The sequence below is a fragment of the Balaenoptera borealis genome, assembly GCF_965194805.1.
Source record: "Balaenoptera borealis genome assembly, chromosome: 5".
NCBI classification, from domain to species: domain Eukaryota; kingdom Metazoa; phylum Chordata; class Mammalia; order Artiodactyla; family Balaenopteridae; genus Balaenoptera; species Balaenoptera borealis.
Window position 1 is genome coordinate 127,422,958 of NC_138862.1, and position 20,256 is coordinate 127,443,213.

General features: G+C 46.7%; 1 protein-coding gene across 4 annotated transcripts in view; it reads right to left on the reverse strand.

Moving 5' to 3' along the window:
• MRAS (muscle RAS oncogene homolog) overlaps positions 1–20,256 on the reverse strand; it is a 60,544-nt gene that overhangs the window by 18,770 nt on the left and 21,518 nt on the right. For all 4 annotated transcript variants that reach the window (XM_082393709.1, XM_082393707.1, XM_082393706.1 and 1 more), the window contains one exon: positions 16,609–16,819. In XM_082393709.1, coding sequence (XP_082249835.1) covers positions 16,609–16,801 — 193 coding nt within the window. In that variant the 5' untranslated portion in view covers positions 16,802–16,819. The remainder of the gene's footprint in view (positions 1–16,608; positions 16,820–20,256) is intronic.

The following is a 20,256-nucleotide window of genomic DNA, read 5'->3' on the forward strand; positions in this document are numbered from 1 at the left end:
ATCTGCTCAAGGCCACACGCTGGGGAGCAGGGCGCTCCAGCTCCCCAGGGCCCAGCTGCCTCAGCTCATCCAGGCTGTTTGCTTCAACCAGAGGGTGTGGATCTGGCTGGGCTGTGTCTCGGCTCCAGGCCTTTGCCCAGCCATGACTCCAACCAGAATGCCCTCTCGGGGCTCCCCCAGCTGCCCTCCAGAAGGGCTACAGCCCTCCTCCTCTCCTGAGGGCCCCGCCGGCCTCCGATCTCCGACCTCTGTCTTTGCACCCTTGCTGGTGTGTGTGGCTCTGGTTCCTCCCAGACTGTGCCTCTAGGCCGGGCTCAGCTCCCCACCAGGTGGTGGAGCCCCAGAGCGTGGGAGTCTGGCTTTCATTTCCCTGGGTCCCCCAAAAGCTTCAGCACCCAGTGAAGGGCTCAAAAAATATTTACAGAATGACTGGACAAGTCGCACGCACGCTACAGGAAATGCAGTTATTGTGTTCAAACAGCCCACGCCAGCTGTAAGGGAAACCGCTAAAAACAGACTTTTAAAGTCCTATAACTCACCCTTCAGGGTGAAGTAAGGGTTCTGGAATATGAAGCAACACAGACGACAATTTCTGGAGATAATATGCCTGCGAGGACGGTGCGTGGTGTTTTCTATACCCCTCTCATGCACGGGCCCACTGTGCAAGGCAGGAGGGATGTGCCCATTTTTCAGGGCACTCAGGCAGCGAAGCCTGTGCTCTTCCTAAGAAAAGACTCCCATTAAGAAATGCCACCTAGTTGAGGATCAGTAGTGATGAAGCCTCCCCCTTCTGGGAGAGGGTGTGTATGGGGTAGGCTGGGTGCCGGGCAGAGGGCTGGATGCATCGACCAGGCACTGTTCCCAGAAAAAGGGCCGCTTTCTCCTCCGAAGTGCTGGCCCAGTGTGGGAGCCAGGCCGCTCTCAGGGCAGGGAGCTAAAATCCCGTGGCAGGCGCCAGCTGGCTCCCTGGCGATGGGGGAAGATTCCCTCTGGCAGTGGCCCCAACCTTGACTGGCTGACCCCAGGGGAAAAGTGCTGGCCACCGGCCCCAGGGGACACTTGTTCTCATGACCACCCCGCTGCAGCTGCGGGAGTGGGGTAAAGTGGGGGAGGTCTTGGGAGACGTTCCCATGAGGCCCACAGACTCACGGACTTGGTGGGCACATTGCATGTGTGGGTGCACACCCTTTCAGGGAGGGGATCCATGGCTCTGTGGGATTCTTAGAGGAGCCTGGACCTCCCCGCACCCCGCCTCCATGTCGTTCTCAGGGAGGGAAGAGAAGAAAGAAGGGAAAGAGCAGCAGTGGGGCTCACCTGTGTAACCAGGGACCCAGGAGCATCCCAGAGACAGACGGGGGCCTAGGAGGGGCCTGGCCATGGAGAGGAACAGGGAGGCGAAACACTGGCCTGAGACCCCATTTCCACCTCACCACCACTGTGGGGAGGGGGGGAATTTTACAAGGGGAGAAACTGAGGCAGGGCAGGGTTGGGACCTGCTCAGCTTCCTACTGCTGATGAGCAGCAGAGGCATGATCTGAACCCAAGCGTGTCTGGGTCCCGGCCCGGCGCTGCCAGGCCCTGAGTGAGGAGCTGGCAGCAGTGTCCCCAAGGCCTGTGGAGAGGGGCAGGCCTAAAAGGAGGGGTGAGGACGGAACACCTGAGGTTTGTGGGGATGGAAGACAAAGGCCTGGAGGCTATGCCTCCTCCCCCCACCCCCACCTGGTCACCCCAAACCGTTCACCTACTCCACATCTGCCCCTGGGCAGCCACGTGGAGCCAGGAGGAGAGAGCTCGGCTGAGCTGGCCTGGTTCCCTTAGAGCAGCTTGCAGGGCACCCTTAGAACACCCAGTAAATCTAAACACATCCCCAACCGGTCCCTCCATTCCCAGGTCACCATTTCCCACCGCTTCCTCTCTCCTCAAGCCTCCACCCCCAGCTGAGGATCAGAAACAGATTATCAGGAGCTAAACTCCACAAGTTTCCAAACCAACCTGCCCTGGAGACAGCAGAAGCCTCATACGCTGCAGGTGAGGAAAGTAAAATGAGACAGCCACTTTAGAAAACAGTTTTGCAGTTCCTCAAAATGTTAAACAGAGTTACCACACGACCCAGCAATTCCGCTCCCAGGGGTGTACCCAAGAGAACTGAAAACACATGTCCGCACAAAAACTGGCACACCAATGCCCACAGCAGCATTATTCATCATAGACCCAAAGTGGCAACAACCCAAGCGTCCATCAACTGATGGATGGATAAACAAAATGTCGTCCCTCCATATACAGCTGACCCTTGAACAGCACAGGTTTGAACTGAGCAGGTCTATTTATACCATTTATACGGGGATTCTTTTCAATAAATATACAAAGGGCTTCCCTGGTGGCGCAGTGGTTAGGAATCCTCCTGCCAATGCAAGGGACATGGGTTTGAGCCCTGGTCCGGGAAGATCTCACATGCTGTGGAGCACCTAAGCCCATGCACCACAACTACTGAGTCTGCGCTCTAGAGCCTGCAAGCCACAACTACTGAAGCCCGTGTGCCTAGAGCCTGTGCTCTGCAACAAGAGAAGCCACCGCAATGAGAAACCTGTGCACTGCAACAAAGAGTAGCCCCCACGCACCACAACTAGAGAAAGCCTGTGCGCAGCAATGAAGACCCAACGCAGCCAAAAATAAATAAAATTTAAAAAAAAGAAAGCTGAAGTTTAAAATAAATAAATAAGTAAATATACAAAAATATATGTGTGGGGCTTCCCTGGTGGCGCAGTGGTTGAGAATCTGCCTGCCAATGCAGGGGACACGGGTTCGAGCCCTGGTCTGGGAAGATCCCACATGCCGTGGAGCAACTAGGCCCGTGAGCCACAACCACTGAGCCTGCGTGTCTGGAGCCTGTGCTCCGCAACAAGAGAGGCCGTGATAGTGAAGAGGCCCGCGCACCGCGATGAAGAGTGGACCCCGCTCGCCGCAACCGGAGAAAGCCCTCGCACAGAAACGAAGACCCAACACAGCCAAGAATAAATAAATAAATAAATAAAATTTTAAAAATATATATATATATGTGTAGAACATCGTGTGCAAGACTTGTACTGAAGTGGATAGCCTATCCTTACAGTAGGCATAAAGTGAGTGATATTTAAAATTACTAATCTGTTAGTTTTCTTATTGTTTTATAACTTTGCTTTCAAAGAATTACATAACTGCACAATATATCTCTTCCCCGCCTCAGACTGTAATTAGAGAAACTGCATATCAGTCTATCATCACAAGTAAGTGGTTTCTAAAAAAATGTAACAGTGTTTCCAGTACTGTATTATGAATATGACTGTAATACTGTATGCTGTAAAAACTTTATAACGATTCATTCATTAGTGTAAAAGCTAGGCTGCTGGGAAACAATTGTATCGGTTACACTAGGTTACCATAAAGTGCTCATGTCGCTGCTTCTTTGTTATCAATGCATGAATCATTATACCTGTGTATAAATATGAACTTTTTTCATATTATCCTTTCATTTTTGATGTTTAGTGTTAGTAACACATATAATATCTACAGTGCTTTGTATCCTATAAGACAAAAGTGATGTAGGTACCGACAGACAGATATAAACAGATGACATAAACTTATGGTATCGATAAATACAGTACAGTACTGTAAATGTATTTTCTCTTCCTTATGATTTGCTTAATAACATTTTCTTTAGCTTACTTTATTGTAAAAATACAGTATATAATATATATAACATATAAAATACATGCTAATCGACAGTTTATGTTATTGGTAAAGGCTTTGATCAGTAGCAGGCTATTAGTAGTTAAGTTTCCGGGGAGTCAAAAGTTATACGCAGATTTTCAACTGCGAGGGAGGTCGGTACCCCTAACCCCACGTTGTTCGAGGATCAGCTGTACTAGAATATTATTCACATGTAAGAAGGAATGAAATTCTGAGACACGCTACAACATGGATGAACCTTGAAAGCACTGTGCTAGAGGACAGAAGCCAGACACAAAGGTCACATGTTCTGTGATTCCACATATGTGAGATGTCCAGAATAGGCAAATCCATAAAGACAGAAAGGAGATGAGTGGCTTGGGGGCTGGAGGGAGGGGAGGGTGGGGGGAATGACGGATGACGGGTGTGAGTTTTCTGGAGGGTGATGAAAAGGCTGAGGATGAGACAGTGGTGATTGTAGTGCGTGCTGATCTGTGAAATCTATCAGCAGTTTGTGATTGCACGCCTTTCTGTATATACTCTCAGCCACTGAACTGTACACTTTAAAAGGGGGGGATTTTACATGTGAATTGTATCTAAATTTTGAAGGAAAAAACCCACCTCCCTTCTCTGAAATGCGTGCTGCGCCTTCCCCTCTCTGCGGTGAACGCCCCGGCCTACTCCTGACCAAGGCCATCCCTCCAGCTGCCCACTGGATCCTGTGCCCGTCACCCATGGAAGGACGTTGCTACTATTTTGTCCCCTCCCCCTCCTGCATCATCCATTTCCCTATTGGTTCATTTCCACCAGTATGTAAACATGGTATAATTTCTTTCACCTTAAAAAAAATGAACAAAGATAAAGGCGAAAAAATTAAAAATAAAAAGCCCCTCCCCCCAGTCCCCAAGCCACTCATCTCCTTTCTGTCTTTCTGGATTTGCCTATTTGGAAGGTGTCTCACACCTCCCAGCTGCTGTCCATTTCTCTAGTCCTCTTTACAGCCACACTCCTTGACTGATCTGTTTTTACTGCCTGCCCTTCCTCTTCTCCACTCTCTCTTGAACCCACTGTAATCGGGCCACTCTATCAAAGCTGAGCTTGTCAAGTCACCATGACCTCCGTGTCACTAAATCCAGCGGACACTTCACGGTCCTCATCCCACTGGGTCACTCGCCAGCAGCTGATGCACTTGATGGTTCCCTCCTTTTTGAAGAGCCTTCTGCACTTGGCCTTGGTATGTCACTCTATCTTGCTTCTTCTCTGACCCTAATCACTCTCTGAGCATCAGTGGGTCCCTGCGCTCAGTTCCGGGACCCCGTCTCTAAACACGTTCACTTCCTCAGAGGTCTCCTGTCTCATGGCTTTATGTGGCAACTCCCAAGTTTCCATCTCCAGCCTCCACACCTCCCCTTACTCCAGACTCAGACCCCAGGTACTGGTTTGACTTTTATTTGTATGTGTGAAAGGCATCTCAGATTTAACACATCCAAAATTAGACTCTTAATTTTTCCCTCAAACTTGCTTTTACCAGTCTTTCTAACCTTTTTTTAAAATTTATTGTATTCAAGTACAGTTGATTTATCAGTCTTCCTAATCTTGATAAACGTAACTCTATTCTACCAGTTGTCCAGGTCAAAGGCTCTTCCCTCCGTACTCCTACCCCATCCCACATACTCCATCAACAAATTCTGTTATTTCCTCCTTAAAATACATCCAGACTCTAACTCCTTCTCACCACCTCCTTTATCGATGCCCTAGTCTACCATCAGGAGCCTCTTAACTGGTCTCCCTAGTTCTGCCCTGGTTCCTCTCTGGTCTATTGTCCACACCACGGCCAGAGTGAGCCTTTTAAACATCGGTCAGACCATGCCCGTCCTCTGCTCAAAACCCTCCAGTGGCTTTTTTCCCTACAAGGCCCTAGAAGATCACTGCTCCCTAGCTATCTCCCTGAAGTCTCCTATTAGCTTCTCCCTCACTTCCTCTGCACTCTAGCCTCCTAGATTTCCCCAAATACATCCCTGCCTCAGGGTCTTTGCACCTGATTCTCTGTACAAGATTCTCTCGCCCCAGGTACAGGCACAGCTTTTCCCTTCAGGTCTCTGTTCCAACACCACCTCATCAGGAAGGCCTTCCCTAATGGGCACAGATAAGACAGCAACCCCTTCCTCACTGTCTATTCCCTTCTACCTTGCCTCATTCTCCTTCACAGCATTCATCACCACCTGACACAGTACATATTCGTTTATGTCCTGTCTCCCCCATTCTACCAGAAGCTTCATGAGAGCAGGGCCCCGGCTTTACCAACTGCTGCACGCAAAGCGCCCCAAAGAGATCAACAGGCACCCAGAAGTATTTCTAGAATGAACTAGTGAACAGTCCCACATGCATAAGTCTCGGGGACCGATCCACACAGCGCTGGAGGGGAGAGGTGGAAGCTCCAAGGCAGGGGCTTAAGCCTCACTCTGGACCTCCCCAGATGCAGGCAGATGCGTCAGTGACCCCTCATCTGCACATGTGATAGGACCTATTCTTGAAAGCACCAAGCCACCTTGTGAACATAAATCATATTAGAACAGCCCTAGCAACAAAAGCATTACCGAGGCTTTCTATGTGCTGAGCTTCACAAGGTGCTGCATTCCCTCCCTCACTCAACAAACAATAACTAAGCACCTAATAGGCGCTGCTGGCACCAGAGATACAATGGTGGGCAAAGTCTCTCTCCTGAAGGAGCATACAATCTGTGATGTTTCTTTTTTTTTTTTTAACTTTTTGTTTTATATTGGAGTATAGTTGATTAACACTGTTGTGTTAGTTTCAGGTGCACAGCAAAGTGATTCAGTTATACATATACATGTATCTGTTCTTTTTCTTTTTTTTTTTTAAATTTTATTTATTTATTTATTTATGTCTGTGTTGGGTCTTCGTTTCTATGCGAGGGCTTTCTCTAGTTGCGGCAAGTGGGGGACACTCTTCATCGCGGTGCGCGGGCCTCTCACTATCGCGGCCTCTCTTGTTGCGGAGCACAGGCTCCAGACGCGCAGGCTCAGCAATTGTGGCTCACGGGCCTAGTTGCTCCGCGGCATGTGGGATCTTCCCAGACCAGGGCTCGAACCTGTGTCCCCTGCATTGGCAGGCAGATTCTCAACCACTGCGCCACCAGGGAAGCCCTATCTGTTCTTTTTCAAATTCTTTTCCCCTTTAGGTTGTTACATGATATTGAGCAGAGTTCCCTGTGCTATACCGTAGGTCCTTGTTGGTTATCCATTTTAAATATAGCAGCATGTACATGTCAATCCCAAACTCCCTAAGGGATAGTTAGGGAGTCAGCAGCTATGAGGCTCTCTCCCATTTGGGCACAGACCCCACCGATGAGGGCAGGTGGTCTTGGTCCAGAGGCTGTCTGTGCCCAAGGGAAAGAGGAGCCCCCAGTCACTCGGACCTGGGGCCTGGTGACAACAGGCTGGCAGCCTCACCCAACACAAGGGCAGACAGGTGAGATCTCAAATCTACTGACCGGGCTGGTGCGCTTAGCGCAGACTGGTCGCGTGACTTCTAACAGGGATTAACTCGAAGTTCTGAAATCAGGGCAAAACCCAAAATTCACTGCAGGAGTCTAGGACCTGATTGTCAGCAAGGTGAGCAAGAGGAAAACCTGGGGTTTGGGGTGCTGACAAGCTTGGAATGATCCCCAGACTGTGCTGTGACTTTGAAGGGGGAGGGGTGCACGCTGCACTCAGACCTTCATCACTCAACCCTGCCGAACCGACTCTAGGTCACTGGCTGATGGCCAGTTCCTCAGCTCCCAGGCTGGCCTAGTGGGGCTAAGATGAGCATAGAGCAAGATATCCTTGGCTTCAGGGTCAGAGGGAATGGGGTGCTAATTAGCTGTGTGACCTTGGACTTGTTATTTCACCCCTCTGAGTCTTAGTTCCTTCCCCTGCAGGGCCCTGACCGACCAATCACGGCTGCTGGACAGGTGTGGGAGCAGGAGGTCTGGGTTCCCAGGGGGAGGGCTCTTGGGGACACAGGGTGGCAGCGCTGGCAGCAATTTTACAATGGTACCAAAGTATTTCACCATTTTACCCACTGGTACAGTAGTACTGCTGCATACTGGCCAGACCCTGTGCTAAGTGCTTCACGGGGATTGCTTTATTTCATCCTTGTAGCAATCCTGCTAAATTGAGATTAGTGTCTTCACTTTACAGGTGAGCACAGCTGCTCTTCGGCCAGTACACACCAGTGCTACTGCACCAGTGGGTAAAATGGTAAAATACTTCGGTACCATCGGAAAATTGCTGCCACCACTGCTACCCTGTGTCCCCAAGAGCCCTCCCCCTGGGAACCCAGACCTCCTGCTCCCGCACCTGTCCAGCAGTAGCTGCTAACACTGCTGAGGGCAGAGGAGCAACAGTGACCAGCCGTCAGGGTAAGGGAGGGCTTTCTTCCAGCAAGCACTGCCCCAGGCACCTTGGAGATCAGTGAGCTCTGCGTCACTGGAAGCCTTAAAGCAGTGATGGCTGATGGAGGTGAGATAAAGGGTCAGGCAGAGGCCTGCAGGGCTGAGTTGCATAATCTCAGGCCAGCGGCCATGCTCCCTCAGAAAGGAAAAGAAAGAGGGAAATCCCTCCCACATCACTGTGGGCAGGGAAAGGGGAGGACGGGTGGAAGGACGGCCAGCTCTGCCCGTACCCCCCTCTTAGTGGGGGCCACAAGAAGGGGTCTACTCTGAAGCTGGCCTAAGGGCTGCTGAGCATAGAGCCCACCATGCAAAGCCCCCAGCTCAGAAAAAACTCTCAGTAAGTGTTCCTGTACTCTTGCTGCCCTACCCACGTCCTCCTCCCCCCACCTTCCCAGAAAGAATGTGGATTCAAGTGTTCGGGGAAAAGCCAGGTCCGGGCCCCTCGGTGAAGACAACAGCACTTGTGTCTGTGGTTTGGGCAGAAGCCAGGGTGGAAACGTCCCAGCTTCTGAGGGTGCAGGAGGGGAGCCAGGGTTTTCGCTCTTTGCAGAGACTGAGCCCTTGCCGGGGACAGAGTGGCTGCAGAGCGGGGCCCAAGAGCCCCTAGGTGGGAAGGGGTGTCCGGAGGCCACTGTCCTCTGACGATGGAATAAAGATGCCAGCTTCCAGAGGCTGGCTGGGCAGAGGGCGGGGCTGGCAGCCATGTGGGTGGGAAGGCCCAGATTGTTACGTGGGCAGAAGATTTGGTCAACATCCTACCCTGCAGGCCTGAGGCATGGGCCAGAGGGGGAGGCAGGCTGACAGGACGGGACGTACTTGGCAGAGTGAGGAGGTCCTAGGCCCGGCTCTGCCTCTAGAGAGGTCTGACCCCGGCAAGTCACTTCTCCATCTGCACTGCAGTTTCCTCAGGTGTAAAGTAAAGGGGGCTGACACCACAGCGCTCAGGAGCCTTCCAGCTCCAAACAGACAGGAAGAACAGGCAGGCAAGCACTCCAAGACAAAAGAAGTGAAAGCAGGGACTGGAGCAGATATTTGTACGCCCACGTGCACAGCGGCATTGTTCACGATGGCCAAAACGCAAATGTCCATTGCCGGATGAAAGGCTCAACAAAATGTGGTAGATGCATAAAATGGAATATTATTCAGTCTTAAAAAGGAAGGGAATTCTGGCACAGGTTGTAACATGGGTGAACCATGTGGTAAGTGAAATAAGCCAGTCACAGAGAGATATTGTATGATTCCACTCGTACGAGGTCCCTAGGGTAGTCAAAACCATAGAGACAGAAAGTAGAATGGGCGTTGCCGGGGGCTAGGGATGATGGGGAATAGGAGCTGTTGTTTGGCAGGTACAGGTTTTCAGCTGGAGGAGATGAAAATGTTCTGAAGATGGATGGGGGTGATGGTTGCAGAACAATATGAATGTACTGAATGCCACAGAACTGTCCACTTAAACATGCTTAAGATGGTCAGTTTTACAATTACGTATATTTTACCACAATAAAAACAGAAACAAAAACAAACACAGAACTCCAGGACTTTGACTAAGGCTCGGGTCTTCCTGATTCATGAAGCCGGAGAACTGGGTTACGGGGAGTCATACAGCTGACAGACAGGGTGACGGGGGTCCAAAGTCACAGACCCCCGAAGAGGGAGAGGGGGAGCCGATGCAGCCCCACAGCACAGAGGTGGGACCCCGATGATGAGGAGGCGATGTCCCCAGAGTTGGGCCCTTAACACTGGAAGGTGAGACAAAGGTCCCGAACCCTTGTGGGAAAGAACACAGAGCAGGCTTGCTCCAAAGTTGGGGGGCCCCACAGACACTGGGGAGCCTGGCTGCTGGCCCCTGAGGTCGGCCATCTCCTGTAGATTCTGCAAGCACCAGGGCAATGAGACCCCTTGAAAGACAACAAGAAATAGGTTTGTAAGTGGGAAGACTGTGAGACTCTTCAGTGTGGAAACCAGAGAGAAGGCCCCCTGAGCAAGCTTGAGCATCTCTGCTCTGAGATTCAGATCAGAACTGGAGCCCCTGGTCCTCTGAAGACCTTGGGCAAGGAGCTGGAAGGGCAGGTGCGTGTGTCTGCCGACCCTGATAATCCAGGCCACGCCCCCTTCTCCCTGGGATTTCAACTCCATTCCCAGAGGCACAGGGACCAACTAACTGTGTGAGGTGGGAGAGGTTTTCCCACCCAGCCACACTGATGGAGAGTATAGGAGACAAAGGGAAGTTGAAACCGTTGCTGGCTGTGTGACTCCCTCCGTGCTTTATTTTTATAGTGATAACAAAAGTAGCTACCATAATAGTGTTTGTAAGGATGAAAAGTACATAGCATGGGCCTTCCACACAGTGACTGCCCAACAGATATCATTATTGTCTCCTCCTGTTCATCATCATTATCAAGCTGCCATGTTTTGCTCTTTCTGAATTTGGAAGAAGAGAAACCCCAGAGTCCAGAGTGCCTGGCAGGCATCCCAGGCTTAGCGCCTCCCCCAGGATGCTGTGGGCTCCAGGGAAGCAGGATGTCAGGGATAGGCCCGTCCACCCCAGGGCAGCCAACAACCCCAGGAGAGCTCAGCCCCAGTAGGGGTCAGAGTTACACCCAAGCCTGAATACAACCAGCCTTTGATTAAAGTTCCCCAAATATGGGACATCCTTTTAAATGCCAGACTAATTAGTATTTAGCTGTAATGCTTTAAGCCTTTCTTTTCTTAAAACAAGACCTAATTGAGTAGAGAAGTGTGCTAATCTGGGAATCCAGTATCTACTCCTGAGGCAGGCCTGGGTGGGCAATGCCCTAAATCAGGCCTGATTCTGGGGGCAGTATCAGAGGTGTAGCACCTAAGGGGAGCCCAGGAGCTTCAGAACACAAGCTCTGCAAATTCACGCTTATAAAGTAATGCTGTGGCCCTGCTTCCTCCACTGCTATAAATGTTATCCCCAAATCTTCCTAAAACCACTCTTGAGGAAAAAAAAACTTTTTTTCTAGAAACAACTTTGGGTAATCTAATATCCAAAGTTACTTATAAAAAATGTTAGAGGGACTTGCCTGGTGGTGCAGTGGTTAAGACTCCGTGCTCCCAATGCAGGGGGCCCGGGTTCAATCCCTGGTCAGGGAACTAGATCCCACATGCATGCCGCAACTAAGAGTTTGCATGCTACAACTAAGGAGCCTGCATGCCGCAACTAAGGAGCCCACCTGCAGCAACTCAGGAGCCATGTGGTAAGGAGCCGGTGCAGCCAAATAAATAATAAATAAATAAATAAACATTAAAAAAATATCTCTACCATTTAAAAAAAAAAAGTTAGAGAAGTTAATATGGCAGTAGATAGAAATAATATTTATTGAACCAGGCATGACATTACTCTCTTACATGCATTATGCAATGCTTTTCAGAATGTTTTCTGTGGAACTAGCCCAGAATGATGTGCAAAAAAACGGTCCTTTGGGAAACCCTAAGGACAATATATTCTTCCAATATACTTATAACATATGTTTGTATATTGAAAGTTCTTTCAAGCCCTGCAGTAAAGAAACTGTTTACATTTCTTTAACTCAGTATATCCCAAAGAGTGGTATATATTCAAATGGGTGATGCGTGAGATGATTTTAGAAAGTGCACAAATGTTTTTAATTTCAATGGTTATATATATTTATTTTGATGTCAGTTGCCAAATAATATAGCTAGCACATCAAACCTATGATTGCACATATATTGCTCAGGACTCATTCGTTCACTCATTCCACAGACATTTACTGAGGACCTACTATGAGCCAAGCAGTATTCTAGAGGTTGAGAATGTAGCAGTAAATAAAATAAAGTCCCTGCTCTCATAAATTTACTTTTTAGTGGGGAGTGACAGAAACTCAAACAAACAAATAAATATATTGAACACATATAAATATATGTTCAACAGTAAAAGGTAGAATAAAGAAAAACAGTTAGGCAAGGGGACAGAAGTGACAGGGGTGTGGTGGGTACTAGTGTGGGGAAGACCTCTCGGACAAAGGGACACTTGAACGGAGAGCTAAATGAAGGAGACTGTCTTTCTGCAGGAAGAAAGTGCTGGGCAGAGAGAACACCAGACACAAATCCCCAAGGTGAGAATGTGCTTGGCACCTGGTGGAACGGTTCCAAGTTCCAGGGCGGCAGACAAACCCTAAGGGATGCTTTTTAGAATTAATTAAATCAAATTCAAATACCATAATATTTGCCCTTTTAAAGTGTACAAGTCAGTGTTTTTTTAAGTATATACACAAAGTTGTTCTATTTTTTTAGAGTGATGATTTGGTTCTGGTTCTGGCCAAGATGGAGTACTGGGGACCAGATTTACCTTCTCACCTAAACAACCAAAAAACAGACAAAATATATGAAACTGGATTTCAAGACACTGGACATCAGGCAACAAAGGATGGTGACCCCTGAGAGATGGGATACAAAATAGGGGAAGGCATGGCAGTTCCCTGGTGGCCTAGTGGTTAGGATTCTGGGCTTTCACTGCTGTGGCCTGGGTTCAATCCCTGGTTGGGGAACTGAGATCCTGCAAGCCGAGGCCAAAACAAACAAACAAACAAACAAAAAACAGGGAAAGGCACCTATGAACGTTCAGCTTCCCAGCTTACTGCCCTGAGAGAGCTTCTAGGCCACAGTGTTGAAACCCAGGGATAAAGAATGTCATTTTATAAAAATAAAAAGGTCAATTCATCAAGAAGATGATCCATCCTGAACATTTATGCACTTAACAACAGAGTGTCAAAATACATGCAGCAAAAACTGATCGAACTAAAAGGAAAAAAATAGGCAAGTCCACAATTAAACTGTGAAATTCAACACCCCTCTCTCAATAATTGACAGTACAAGTAGACAGAAGATCAGTAAGGATACAGAAGACTTAGAGAACACTGCCAGCTTGATCTGGTTGACATTCATAGAACACCCCACCCAACATAGTGGAATACACATTCTTTTCATGTGCACATGGAATATTTACCAAGATAGACCATATCCTGAGTCATAAAACAAGCCTCAATAAGTTTTAAAGAATTCAAATAATATACTGTATGTTTTCTGACACAATGAAATTAAAATAGCAATCGATGACAGAAAGATCTCTGGAAAATTCCTAAATAGTTGCAACTAAATAAACACTTCTAAATAACCTAAGGGTCAAAGAAGATATCAAAAGGGAACTTAGAAAGTATTTTTAACCTAATGAAAATGAAAACACAACATATTAAAATTTGTGGGATACAGCTAAATGAGTAGTTAGGGGGAATTTATAGCACCAAAATGAATATCTTATTAAAGAAGAAATGTTCAAATCAATGACATCAGCTTCCACTTTAAGATGTTAGAAAAATTAGAGCAAATTAAATCCAAAGTAGGAAGGCAAAAGGAAACAATAAACATAAGAATGGAAATCAATAGAATTAAATGGGAAAAATCAACGGACTGGTTCTTTGTGAAAATCAATGACATTGATAAATCTCTAGCCAGCCTGATTAGGAAAAAAGAGAAGACACAAATTACCAATATCAAAAATGAGAGAGGTAACATCACTACAAATCCTACGGAATATAAAAGGATAATAAGAGAATATTATGAACTTGATGCCAATAAATTTGATAACTCTGATGAACCGATCAAGTTTCTGAAAGGCACAAACTACAAAAGCTCACTGGAGAAGAAATAGATAACCTGAATAGCCCTATATCTATTAAAGAAATTGAATTTGCAGTTAAAAACCTTCCCACTAAGAAAACTCCAAGCCCAGATGTCTTCATAGGTGAATTCTACTAAACATTTAAGGAAGAAGTAATACCAGTGTCATTCAAATTCTTCCAGAAAATTGAAAAAGAGAGAATACTTCCCAAGTCATTCTATAAAGCCAGAATTACTCAGACATTACAATAAAACTACCAACCAACATCTCTCAAGAACACAGATGGGGCTTCACTGTCAGTGCAGTGGTTGGGAGTGGGCCTGCCAATGCAGGGGACACGGGTTTGAGCCCTGGTCCAGGAGGATCCCACAAGCCACAGAGCAACTAAGCCTGTGCGCCACAACTGCTGAGCCTGTGCTCTAGAGCCCGCGAGCCGCAGCTACTGAGCCCACGTGCCACAACTGCTGAGGCCCGCACGCCTGGAGCCTGTGCTCCGAGACAAAGAGAGGCCACTGCAGTGAGAGGCCTGTGCACCGCAGCGAAGAGTAGCCCCTGCTCGCCACAACTAGGGAAAGCCTGTGCGCAGCAACGAGGACCCAACGCAGCCAAAAATAAAATAAATAAAATAAATTTATTTTAAAAAAAGAACATAGACTCAACAATTCTAAAAAGCTTTTAACAAATCAAAGCCAACAATATATAAAAAGATAATGTATCATGACCAAGTGGGGTTTATCCCAGGAATACAATCTTGGTTTAACATTAGAAAAATTAATCAATGTAATTTACCATATTAAAGACTAAAAAAGAAAAACCCATATGATTATCTCAATAGACACAGAAAAAGCATGTGACGATATCCAACATTCATTCCTGACAAAAACTCTCAGCAAACTAGGAACAGAAAGCAACTTCCTTGACGTGATAAAGGGCATCTATAAAAACCCTACAGCTAACATTATACTTAATGCTGAAAGACTGAAAGCTTTCTCCTGAAGATCAAGAACAAGACAAGTATGTCTTTAAGTCAATGAAATAAGGCAAGAAAAAGAAATAGAAGTCATCCAGATTGGAAAGGAAGAAGTAAAACTATCTTTACTCACAGACATGATCATCTCTGCAGAAAACCCAATAGAATCTACAAAAAAGCCACTAGCACTAATAAGTAATTAGCAAGGCTGCAAGTTACAATATATAAAATTCTATTGTATTTCTATATACTAGCAATAAACAATTGAAAACTGAAATTTAAAAAACAGTATCATTTATAATACAGAGGTAGGTATAAATCTGACAAAATATGTAAAATGCCTATGCACTCAAAACTACAAAACAATTGATAAGTGAATTAAAGAATTAAAGAAGACTTAAATAAATGGAGAGAGATACTGTGTTCATGGGTTGGAAGGCTCAACATTGTTAGGATGCCAATTCTCCTCCTATTCATCCATACGAATATGAATCAACACAATCTCAATCAAAATCTAGAATTTTAGAATTTAACTGATTCTAAAATTCATACGGAAATGCAAAGGACCTAGGCTAGCCAAAACAACTTTGAAAAAGAATGAAGTTGGAGATTTAACAGTACCTGATCTCAAGACTTATTATAAAGCTACAGGTACCAAGACAGTGTTCTATTGGTGTTAAGACAGACAATAGATCAAATAGAATATATGGACAATCAATTTTCATCAAAGGTACAAAAAAGGCAATTCAGTGGGGAAAGGACAATCTTTTCAACAAATAGTGCTGGGACAACTGCATATCCATATACCAAAAAGATGAACTTTGTCCCATACCTCATACCATATACAAAAATTAATTCAGGGTAGATCATAAACTTAAATGTAAAACCTAAAACCATTAAACTTCTAAAAGAAAACATAGGAGAAAACCTTTGTGACCTTGGGTCAGGCAAAGATCTCTCAGACACAACACCAGAAGCAGGGTGGAGAGTCACCTAAAAGAACAAACTGATAAACTGAACTTCATCAAAATTAAAAACTCTCGTCTTTGAAAGACACTGTTAAAAGAATAAAAAACAAGCCAAAGACTAGGAAAAAACATTTGCAAATCACATGTCTGATAGAGGACTTGTATCCCAGTGGTTTTCAAGGCTCCCCTCCTAGAATGACATTCTATGATTAATAGCTCTTTGTTTCGAGACTCAGACGGTATAAAGTAAGAATCAGTAAGAATCTAGAACAGTGGTTCTCTAAATTCATCACCTGAAGGGCTTGTTAAAACACAGGTTGCTGGGCTCCACCCTCAGAATTTCTGAACTGGTAGGGCTTGAGGGTTTTCATTTCTGATTAAGTTTCCTGCTGGTGCCCCTGCAGCTGGCCTGGCTACCACACTTTGAGAACTGCTACTCCAGACCAACTTAGACTAAACTAGAAACACAATGTCAGATCAAGATTCCCCACCCCGCCCCAGGGACAATTATCAAATAAACTATGTTTATTAAGAGAAAAAATTGATTTCCCCCTTTTTAATTAGCTAGAGACATCTATAAATGTTAATCAGAGCTTCTGATGAGAGAGAAATAACAAACATGACATCACTGAGTTGGCTTGATTCTAGCCTTGCCTCTTTGTTGAATACACATTTTGGTTTCCACAAAGTTGTTCAGAATTCACCCTGGAAAACATACACAGCCTTATACCAACCATCCCATAATGGCAACACAGAAGAAACTGGCATGCCCTGCTGAAGCCTATCGACTTTCCCTGACCCCCGCGTTAACGCCCCACCCACAGGCAGGGCTGCCATCGAGTCTCACCGTCCAAGATGGCCCACTGGTTGTCGATCTCTGTATGCTTCAGGTAGGAGTCTTCGATGGTGGGGTCATAGTCAGGCACAAAGATCTTCTGGAAAAACTGGATGGTGAGGGCGCTCTTGCCCACACCCCCGTCTCCCACCACCACCAGCTTGTACGTGGGGAGGTTGTCGCTGGGGACGGCACTGGTCGCCATGTTGCTGGTAGGTCAGACCTGGGGAGGCAAGATATGTGGAATGAGACAGGGGGCTTCTTCTTCTCTGACTCAGGGGAAAATATTCACGGGGTTTCCTCCTTTCTTACAGAGTAACAAATACTCCCAGTTGTAGAAAGTTTTGAAAATGAAGACATGCAAGAGAAAAGTGCTACCCCAGGTCCCTCACCCAGAGACAATAACTGTTAAAATGATTTATTCAACCATTTACTGAATGTCAACTATGTGCCAGGCCCCGTCTTGGGGATATAATGCTACACGGCCTTTAACCAGCCAAAGGCCATGTCAACGAAGTTTTTCCACCATCAAATTCCGCCCTAGTCCTGTACAGTTAAACACGTGGGCGTTAGTCTGAGCAGGGAGGGCAAGGAGGTTCGCCTTTCACATCAACTCTGGTCATTGGACTGTGGTGCTGAGAAGAATGGGAGGCTGTCTGAGCTTAAAGGAAAAGAGGGTCACAACAGCTTAGCACAGCTGAGCTCAGCGTCTCTGAGCCCCTTCCAACTCTCAGAATTCTGTGATCCTGGCTCTGTTCTCTGATCTCCTTGCCCTCTATCATGCAAAAAGTCGTGTTAGACTCTCGTGACATCTGGTCAACCCCTCTTTTAGTTGGGGAGGAAGAAGAGAAGGATCAGGGATAAGTTTTATTTTGATGACGCTGAGTCCAGTTAAGGCAGTGGTTCTCAACCAGGGGCAATTTTGTTCCCCAGGGATATTTGCAATGTCTGGAAATATTTTGGGTTGCCAAAACCAAGGGGGTGCTACCGGCATCTAGTCGGCAGAGGCCAGGGATGCTGCTAAAGATCCTATAATGCCCAGGAAAACACCCCCAGAACACATAATTAACCATCCTAAAATGTCCATAGTGCCAAGGCTGAGAAACGTTGAGCTAAGCTGACTAGGCAGGGGCTGGAAATATGGGACCAGGATCCTAAAGAGCAATTGAGCCTGAACAGATAAGGACTGACTGTGTAGAGGTGATGGCAGAGAAGTGAAGAGTGACCTTTGGAAACTGCATCACAAAGTACCAACGAGGAGAAGCGGGCAGGGAGCATGGAAGGAGCACTCAGAAAAATAGGAGGGAAACCAGGATCTGTCACAGTGATGGAAGCCCAGAGTTTCCAGAAGGAGGAGGTTTAGCCTTATATATAAGGCTAAACACTGGTGGGGGATGAGGGAGGACAGTCACCTAAAGAACAATTTGAGGGTGTTGCCAGGGACCTAAGCTGCTAACTAGGGAAAAGCACAAACCACCTGTGGTAGGGCCATCCCTGGGTAGCTTCAGGGCTCATAGAAGGGCAGGGGGGCGGGCAGCATGCCGGGGGACAACAAGCTGTGTGTCCTGTGTGCAATCACTGCTGCTCGGGAAGGCCACTGACTGAGCCATAGTTTCCTTACCTAATAGATTAAAGGGCTGGGTTTTCAGCTAAGAGTTCTTAGCTCTAAAAGAGTCCTCCATTCTAGATTTCAACAGAAAGGATGTTAGACACAAACGTAGGTTATGTGGCCACGCTGATTTGCATGGGGCTATAGGCGAGAGTCATTGCATAATCTTTTGCAGTTACTGAAGCTTGATGTTGACATTTAGGGTTTCCCTGCAGTGGGGGGGGAAGTAGGCGCTTTCATACATTGTGAGTGAGAATGTAAATCTGTCCAAACTGGACTGAGAATACACTTGCATAAATACATCAGAATTTAAAACGGACATATCCTCTCTCAGAGCTATACCACATGTGAGAATGTAGTCTAAGGAGGTAATCAGACAAGTGTACAAAGATGTTAAGAACAGGGGTAAAAATGAAATAACTTAAATACTGGGGGGCCAGTTAAAGAAAAGTTTATCCATACAATGCAATACTAAAAGGCCATTCAGAAGGACGATATTCCCTAGCCTAGAAAAGGTTTATAATATACATGAAAAAAAAAAAAAAAAAAAGCCAGGCTGCAAATCAGCAAGTACATATGATTACACTTCCATGAAGCTACCATCTATGAATCTACATGTCTAGGGTGGTTCTAGGCATAGAGAGGATTGGCACGTAGCTGTCTCTCCGGGAGGCTTTGGGACACTTTCTCAGATTTTCAATTTTCTACAACAAGCATGTGTTCTATTTGTGTATCAGAAAAGCTGAACGGTATTAAAATGTTCCCACCAAATAAAATGTTCGGGCCACCTGAAAATGTATGATTTCCTCTCCTTCGAGTGGGGATTTAAGGTCCTCTGGTGCAGGATAGAAGGACCAGGCGTCAGCTGAGCCACAGCATCTGGTTCCCCCATCCCCCCTAGGTGGGGATGACAGTGGGGTTAACCTGAGCCTGCAACACACTGAGCTCTCCCACGTGACAGAGCTGGTGGTCCAAAGGAGCCAGAGGGGAGGGGAGGGGAGGGAGACAAAAATGAGGGGAGGAGGGTATGGGCCAGCTCCCTCTCTTCTTTGTCTCTTGGGTCAGGGGAGCTTGATGTCAGCTCCTTGCTGCTCCTCCTTAACCGCTGTCCTAGCCTGGGGAGGATGGTGACACTAAGCCAGCGTGAACGTGTCTGCCTATGAAAGAGGCTGTTTTTAAAGCTCCCTTCCAAGAAGATATAAACTATGTATAAAATAAATAAGCTCCAAGGATATGATGTATAGCACAGGGAATATAGCCAATATTTTATAATAATTTAAAATGGAGTATAACAGATAAAAAATTTGAATCACTATGTTGTACACATGAAGCTAATATAATATTGTAAATCAACTATACCTCAATAAAAAAAATTAAAATAAATAAAAATGAAAGCTCCCTTCCCTTCTCGCTGGCAGCAATGTGAATAAAAAAATACTAAGTGGGTGGGAAGGTATCGGGAAGGAAAATCGTTTCCCTTGATTTTCTTCTCAAAATAAAACAAGATAAGAAATACACTAGTAAATATGAGAGAGGACCAACCTTTGAGGCGGTGCTCAGACCACCCACAGCAGGATCACCTGGGGACTTGAAAAAAATCGCCCTCTGCTTGCCAAGCAAGGCAGCTGGCAGGAAATGGTCAGATGAGGGCCGATTTCCTTTCACAGTGCCCTGCACTCAGGAGTTGCGCCCTGAGAGACCACGGGGGGCCCATTTGGGGTTCCCTCCCACCTCAGACTCAATGGAACAGGGTTAGAATGCACGGTTAACACAAACATTGGACTGGGTCCCTCGTGGGGAGAAACGCTTTAGTGCTTCCCATGGCTGATGGGTCAAGTCCTTGCCCCTTCACTGGACATTCGAGGCAGTCACTGGCTGCCATCGCTGACCTCTCCAGTGGGACCCATGCTGCAGCCTCTCACACTACTCTCTCCCAAGCAACTCTGTGTTCCCCAGTGTGCCCTGTGGTCCCGTGGAGCCCTCTGCCCACCCCACCTCCTACTGGGGCCCTGGGGAGAGCGCACACCTCTTCACGGGTCAGGCCCAGGCCC